This window comes from Lineus longissimus, chromosome 18 (genome assembly GCF_910592395.1).
Source record: "Lineus longissimus chromosome 18, tnLinLong1.2, whole genome shotgun sequence".
NCBI lineage: Eukaryota > Metazoa > Nemertea > Pilidiophora > Heteronemertea > Lineidae > Lineus > Lineus longissimus.
The window spans coordinates 3,092,626-3,101,131 of record NC_088325.1 but is presented as its reverse complement, the minus strand read 5'-3'; the positions used below and the strand labels follow the sequence as shown (position 1 = coordinate 3,101,131).

At 44.1% G+C, this 8,506-nt stretch overlaps 1 protein-coding gene across 1 annotated transcript; it reads right to left on the bottom strand.

Moving 5' to 3' along the window:
* Positions 1-400: 400 nt before the first annotated feature.
* Positions 401-4,841, bottom strand: LOC135502619 (uncharacterized). Its single transcript, XM_064795569.1, has 2 exons — positions 2,431-4,841; positions 401-2,282 (listed from the first exon to the last, which is right to left on the bottom strand). The coding sequence occupies exons 1-2, from the start codon at positions 4,839-4,841 to the stop codon at positions 401-403; spliced, it is 4,293 nt and encodes a 1,430-aa protein (XP_064651639.1).
* Positions 4,842-8,506: the final 3,665 nt, after the last annotated feature.

Sequence of the window (8,506 nt, the reverse complement as noted above, 5' to 3'; positions counted from 1 at the left end):
TCCGAATCACAATATATCAAACAGCCTAGAAACCAGGCTTATCATCTGAATCACAATATATCAAACACGAATACAAGGTTAACTTTTGAACAAACTTACCCCACAACTTCGTTCTACCATAATATACATCCTACCATTCTAAACTCCACCCTACTACTGACTCTAAAACCTACTTAAAACATATTTACACAACAACGCACTCACCCAATAACTCAGTCACACAATAGCACCATTCAACTCTTAAAATACCCTATATACACCATTCAACTATTACAACACCATAATTATTCACCATGGTCGGTCATCGGTCAATTCGTTACATATCCCCCATCTCAGGGGAAAAAAGGGGATCTCAAAAAGATTCAACTTTTTCGCAGAATTCAGATTCGAGACAGTTTCTCTAAGTCCGACTAAGGTAATCAGCTCCTACGTTGTCAACCCCCCTAATGGCTCTCACATTGAACCGATAGGGCTGCAACAACAGTGCCCACCTCATGAGTCTACTGTTACTAGCCTTGTTTCTTTTCAGAAACGTCAGAGGTTGGTGATCTGTCTCCAAAATGAACTCAACTCCATATAGATACCTGTGGAACTTGTGAACACCCCACACCACCGCTAAGCACTCCAACTCAACAGTTGCATAGTTCTGTTCTCTGGGCAGTAACTTTTTACTGGCATAGGCAATGGGTAACTTCACGCCATCCACTACTTGCAGCAGCACAGCACCAAGTCCCTTGTCAGACGCGTCTGTCCGAAGAATAAACATCTCATTCAATGCTGGTAGTCTCAGAATGGGCTTTGAACAAAGCGCCCGTTTCAACTTGCGAAAGGCTGTTTCCTGAACTTCGGACCATCCAACTTTATTTGGTTGTCCCTTCTTTGTCAAGTCCGTAAGTGGTGATGCCAATTCGGAGTAATGAGGTATGAACTTCCGGTAGAATCCAGACAAGCCCAGGAAAGACCGAACCTGTTTCTTCGTGGTTGGAACTGGAGCCTGCTCAATAGCCTCCAGTTTATCTAACATGGGTGCCAATGAATCATTACCCACTACATGTCCAAGACAGTCTAGGCTGGAGTATCCAATATATATCTTTGAGGGTCTTGCCGTCAAGCCAGCATCTCGTAGTCTTGTGAGGAAGTCCACGATTGCCCTTAGGTGCTCAGACCAAGGGATCGTCCCTAACATAACGTCATCCATGAAGTTGTCCGCACTCTCCGCTCCCTTTAACACAACCCTCATCAGTCTATTGAATGTCGCGGGGGCATTTACCATTCCGAATGGCATGACTTTGAACCGAAAATGGCCGAATGGCACTGAGAATGATGACACTTCTTTCGCTTGCTCCGTAAGAGGGACCTGCCAGTAACCTTTTGAGAGGTCAAACTTGGATATATATTTACAACCAGCCAGTTTTGCAAAAATACTCTCAACATCAGCCATGGGCTCGGGGTCGAACACTGTGATCTGGTTTATCCGACGAAAGTCGATGCAAAACCTGTTGCTCCCGTCTTTCTTCTTCACGATCACGACTGGTGATGAGTAAGGTGAATCACATGGCTCGATTACTCCCATATCCAACATATTCTCGATCTCATGCTTCACAACCTCAACCATGCTAAATGGAATAGGGTAGGGGCGAACTCTCACCGGATCTGACGTGGTCAATCGGACATCATGACTCAACACTGTAGTCCTCCCTGGTGAATCAGTTAGTACATCTTGATAGCTACACAGTATCTCCTTTACCTCCTCAATCTGTTCTGGCCTCAAATCACCACAGATGTGGACATCTTCCATGGTTTCACCCACTTTGTCCACCACTTGGTCCTCTAACCTTGGTAGCTGAGTCTCTACCTCTGGGGGTTCTGCCTCAACACTCTCTAAAACCACAGCGCACTGCTCTTCTCCATCCTCCACTACAACTGCAACTTGATCTCGTGCACGTGGAATATATTGCTTCAACATGTTTATGTGGAAGGTCCTCTCTTTCCCATCCATCATCAGTCTATAGTCCATGGCATTAATCTTCTTAACAACCTTGTAAGGGCCTCGCCATTGCATCAGCAGCTTGTTGGCGTTAATGGGTAACAGTACCAACGCCTCATCACCCTCACTCATCTGGCGTACTCTAGTGCGCTTGTCAAAATACTGCTTCTGTTTCTTGGCTGCCCCCTTCAGATTGTCTTGTGCCAACTTCAATGTCTCCTCCAGACGGTTCCTCAGATCGAACACGTACTGGTATGTAGTTTTCACCTCCTGGTCCAAGTCCTCGTGACCATAACTGTTTAAGTATAGACAGTGGTCCCCGCACTGACCGTCCGTACAGGAGTTCAAATGGGGAAAATCCGGTACTATCTTGCGGAACGTCTCGGTAGGCAAATAGCAGAGGGTTGATATATCTATCCCAATCCTTCGGACGCTCAGCACACATTTTCTTGAGCATCTGCTTGAGCGTTCCATTGAACTTCTCCACTAAGCCATTACACTGGGGATGGTATGGTGTAGTTGTAGTTCGCTGGAAAGATAGTAGTCTGCTCACTTCCTTCATCAAATCAGCGATAAACTGCGAACCTAAGTCGGTCAGTATTTCTTCAGCCACACCCAGTCGACTGTAAATATCAACTAAAGCCTCCGCCACCCGTTCTGTCTCAATCTTAGGTAGTGCGATTGCTTCCGGGTACCTGGTTGCGTAGTCCATGAATGTAAGGATGTAGCGGTTGCCTCTGTCAGTTGGCGGAAACAGGGGTCCAATCAAAACCAGAGCCACACGCTCAAAAGGTGAACCCATCAACGGCATCTTTCCTAGTGGTACCTTTAGAACCCTGCCCTTCGGGATAAAGCGCTGGCATAGGTCACAGGAACGGCAGTAACGAGTCACTTCTGACTGTATCCCAGGCCAGTAGAACTCGTCCAATACTCGATGATAGGTCTTCCTGCGGCCTAAATGCCCTGCCATGAGAGAGTCATGGGCCAAGTACATCACCTTGACACGGAACTTCACTGGCAGCAGGAGCTGAAGATACTCCTTTCCATTGTCCACTCTTGGCGAAACAAACTTTCGATACAACAGCGATTTCTTATATCTGTAAGATGTCACCGCCCCATACTTGTTCCGCTTTTGCGTTCCATCCTTTGCATATTGGTGGAACTTGGTAAGTGAAGGATCAGTTGCCTGTTCGATCCGGAATATTTCCTTGTCTTCCAGGTCACCAACTATTTTCGGTACTCTAAGTGGCTTCAAATCCATCTTCTCACGCTTTTTCTGTGCTCGAGTCAATACCGCTGCAACTGTCCAATCGAGATCCGGGTCTCCGGGTTCCCTTGCCCCTTCGATGTTACCAATTATGATGTCATACAACGGCTTCTCCATGCACATCGCCTCAACCTTCCCCTTATAGAAGGGTGTGTCAACGGCCACTGCAGCCATCGGAACTGTCAAGGTCGATCCATCTATGAGGGTACATCGCTGAGTCGTTCCTAAGTAACGGGCCGGATCAACCAAGTCCTTCCTAATAACAACTCCACTGCACCCAGTGTCTCTCAACACCCTTAGCACCGCGGGATGTCCGTCAATTTTCCCTGAGTGGACCGGCATACTATTCAGGCCACCACCTGTGTGAGTAATTGACGATGAGCAGTTTGTGGATATGAGGGTTGGGTTCCCACCAGTGACGGAATTGAGAACTGAACCCGTCGTTGGAGTCACTCCCATACAGTAAGACACCTCATGATCAGAGGCTTCACCCCCGCTGGAATCCATCTCAGTAGGCTGTCCCTCAGCTCTCATACTTGCTGCTGCAAGTCGAGTATGACAAAACCTGGCTATGTGACCAATTTTACCACAGTAGTTACATTTCCTCGTATCCTTATAAAAGCTACCCTGTTTCTGACCAAATGATGAATCTGATCTGTTTCCAGCACTGTTAGCAGTTGGAGTGTTCCTCACAGAGACCTGCTTTACTTGTTCAGGCTGCCTGGGATCTGGCCCGACCGTTGCTCTAGGCCGGTAAAGAATATTCAGGATGTTACCTCCCCTTGCCTCTCTGTACTGATCAGCTAATATTGCCATACCCTTGACAGAGTTTGGGACTCTCTCCCGTAAGAATAGCTTTAACTCTGGTGCACAGACACGGAGAAACTGTTCTCGCATAAACAGGTCAACGATTCCCTCAAAAGTTGCACTCGCTTTCGCCAACTCCTGCCATCGGTCTAAATAGTTCCTTAGGCGAGTGGTAAACTGTCCAAAGGTTTCCCCTGCGTCTGGCTTGGCTGACCGAAACCTCTTCTGAAAACCATCCACGGTCAAATCAAAACGGACCAACAGCGCCTCCTTCAACTTCTGGAAATCCATGGCCTCAGTCGATGAGAGGCGGGAGTAGACCTCTAATGCTTTTCCCATCAGCAGGGCCCCAAGATTTACACCCCATTGGTCTTTGTCCCACGATTGGGCCTCTGCATAACGCTCAAAACGATGAAGATAGGCATCCATGTCATCCTTTGTCTCGTCAAATGTGGGAAGTCTCGGAGTCTTTGGCGTAACTTTGGTGGTGCTGGTGGTGGTCTTAGCTGTTGACACTGCCAGTTTCTGTTGCTCCTGTAATAATTCCAACCGCCGCTGATGCTCAAGTTCTCGTTCCTTCCTATCTTCCTCACGCTCACGATCCTTCTGCTCCCTCTCTTTCTCTCTCCTCTCAGCCTCTCTCTCCTCTCGTTCTTTCTCCCTCTCGGACACCCGTTCTTCTCGCTCAGCATTTTGCTGTTCCGTCACAAATGCCTTCAAATCCTTGGCGGTTAACCCCATCTCTTTTCCCAACTGGGTAAGCTCCTTCAATCTTTCCATCCTTACTCGTTACACCCAAACTTTAGAACAAAATAAATTATATCTAGTTTAAGTGGAAAAAACAATACGACCTGAAACACAATGACCTGGAATATAATGACGTGCAGTGTAATGACCTGAACCAGAACACTCAAACCGAATTTATTCCCTACTTCAAGTTACCCTCGCACTTTCACCAACATCCGCACTCGCTTCCACTCATCATCAGACCTGTACTATAATATCACCACAATCCTGGTAAACATTCAACTCTAGGACCAATACAAACTCATAACATCTTTAAACTCTATAGTATAAAATGAACATACAGTGAGTACTTAGTTAACTGGTGCTGGTCTAAAATTTTCTAAGTCCATAATAGGTCATTATAATATGCATTTTAGGCCCAGATGGGTTGTGCAGGGCCTACATTCCTTTTGAGAAGCATGAATGGGCTAATAATGACAACTTGAGCCTACTGCACATGTCGGCATTGATACCTATTGACTATGATCACTTTCATCAAGTACTCAGAAAGTTTTAATAGCTTGAAATCCGACATGCAGAAAGTCCATCCAAGACTACGATCACTGGCCAGTGCTTTTCATGGAAAATGAATGTCGTTACAAGCTTTTTACAGGGTAAACCCTAAAAAAAGTGGCATTTGAATCAGGGAGGGGATGTGAGATTTTTGCCCAAAAGTTTAACTTGGGGGGTAAAGTAACTAACACTTACATAACCGATGCCATTAACAACATTTACTTATTCACTACTTTGCACTACAACTGTTTTACAATTCCAAGTTGTCGTCAAAATTTAAGTTATCATCATCATTATCGGAGTCTGACAATTCGTTTTCACCAAGCAACAAATCATCTGCAACATCATCACGATAATGACCATCTGGTTGAGGTGTTAAGCCAGCCACTTGAAATGACTTAGCCGCAGACTCAGGAGCTACATCATTCCATGCTCTACTTATAATGCCGAGTACATCCTGTAATGTAATTTTGCGTTTCATAAAATTTGTAACCCAACCCACTGATGCAGAAAACTGGGACCTTTCGGGGCGACGTGCTGCAATGTCCTCAAGTTCATTGTGTGGGAGTTGGCCCCACCAGTTCTGAAATTCAATCGTTGCATCATTAACAATGTCCGACCGAGAAACGGGCAGGGCAATATTCCTCCGTTCTTGAAAATGCTGGTGCACGATATTCTCAACTTCCGGCCAACAACCATCATGGTCGGTTCTGACTCGCCGGCGTTCTGCATTTTCCTCCACTTGATCCGTCATTTCATCGATGTTCTGTATCCATCTCCTGAGCGTTGTTGGGGATAGTCGATAGCGCCTAGCATACTCATTGACATTTAGAATGCGGCCATGTTCAATTGCTGTTTGGCAATCCAAGGCATGTCGCAGCCTGGCTTCAACAGTGTAACTGTTACATCGTCGAGGGAGACCAACTGCTGCAGCACCATTCTGCTGATCGGCATCATCATCATCATCATCGTCATCATTGCCAGCATCCATCATTGACTGACACATGACAAAGAGCGAAAGCATCAGCAGTAACAACAACGTTGTGTTCCTCATGATTTGAACTTTCTACAGGAATGACCAATATGATTGTTAGGGTAAAGGGCCTAGGAAATTACACAACTGCAATTGCCTTTCATACCAACCATTGATTGATAAAATTGGCCACAGAAGACCAGATCAAGAAATGAACATGTAATCAAAACTCTGTCATTTTCTTCATTGAAATGTGATTAGTATAGGCCCTACATGGTCGTAAATCGACAATATCCCATTCTGGGCCTCTATTAGTGACTTAGAAAATTTTAGACCAAGCACCAGTTAACTAAGTAGTCACTGTATATACATACACCAATAATATCTTCAGCAAAACCACCTCAACTCTACCCCACTTTCAAAATTTGTAACTAAAGATGTGGGTTCCTCTTAACACACCAACATTACATAAATAGCGTACAAAATTCAAATCAAAACGCAGGGTGGTCACGTCTTTCAATCTCCAGTTAAAATAGTTTTAAATATATGCAGCAATTATGAAATATTATACACCTCTCTGCCCCAATACAAACACATACAAGATGAAATAATGATATCACACGTTATAACACACCATGTTCAATCAAGGACTACACAATTAGGCACTGGGGAGGTTGCCATGTAAAGGTTCGCACGATAAAACAGACTCGACACGTTCAGTCAGGTACAGGTGTCTTTAATAACTCAATGGAGGAACTGCAAATATAATAGAAGTGGGATTACAATTCAATCAACATATCTAACACAGATCAATGACTCCACACTATATCATCCTTATTACAATACATCAAACAGCCAAGCACCAGGCTTATATCATCATAATCAAACTATATCAAACAGCCTAGAAACCAGGCTTATCATCCAAATCACAATATATCAAACAGCCTAGAAACCAGGCTTATCATCCGAATCACAATATATCAAACAGCCTAGAAACCAGGCTTATCATCTGAATCACAATATATCAAACACGAATACAAGGTTAACTTTTGAACAAACTTACCCCACAACTTCGTTCTACCATAATATACATCCTACCATTCTAAACTCCACCCTACTACTGACTAGAGCTAAAACTCCAACCTTAAAACCTACTTAAAACATATTTACACAACAACGCACTCACCCAATAACTCAGTCACACAATAGCACCATTCAACTCTTAAAATACCCTATATACACCATTCAACTATTACAACACCATAATTATTCACCATGGTCGGTCATCGGTCAATTCGTTACATATCCCCCATCTCAGGGGAAAAAAGGGGATCTCAAAAAGATTCAACTTTTTCGCAGAATTCAGATTCGAGACAGTTTCTCTAAGTCCGACTAAGGTAATCAGCTCCTACGTTGTCAACCCCCCTAATGGCTCTCACATTGAACCGATAGATACACTAACAAATGCTGTTTCAGGAAAAAAGAACCCAAACGTACAGAGTTTCTGAACCAGTCGTTTTCAAACCCCCCGTATCAGTCGTTTTGAGTAAATATGAAGTCAGGCTGTTTATGTTTGACGACAATTCTAATTCGATACTATTTGTTCATCGACATGATATGGGACATGTTTATGCCTTAAGAAATATACTTGTCTACCAACCTGAACAAAGGAATGTTTACGCACTGGTTCATAATGTGTCTGTTTCCTCTCGTTTTAGTAAAATGTTCAGAGATATTCACAACGGGAAATTATGGCTGCTCCACTACGTGCGCCGGGAAAGTGGATATAAACTGGTTGTACTTAAGTTGTTTGAGATATCAACTCGTCATTTTGACACAATAATCCTCCCTCGTCATCACCCATGTTCAACTAAATATTGTATTTTTGGCTTGCTGATTGGCTTGAAAAAAATATTTGTAATGGGTGGCGCTGTCATGGGAAGCTATCGTCGTCCATTTCTCTCCATCTTTAATATAACTTGGATACGCGGGCAAAATGCGCTTTTTGAACTGAATAATTGGCAAAGTTTCGAACGCAATGCCAAAGGAAATTGTTTCGTAAGTCGACAAGGTCATATCTTATTCCATAAAAGGATAAAGAAAGGATTCCTTGCACTATATCGTGTCTTTCCTCAGCCGAGAATGCTGTTGGAAGTGTTGTTGGTCCCGTTTG

Coding starts and splice junctions, on each gene's coding strand:
- LOC135502619 (XM_064795569.1), bottom strand. CDS start 4,841: ATGGAAAGATTGAAGGAGCTTACCCAGTTGGGAAAAGAGATGGGGTTA. Junction 2,283..2,430: donor AAGCAGATGCTCAAGAAAAT/GTGTGCTGAGCG, acceptor ATACTTAAACAG/TTATGGTCACGAGGACTTGG.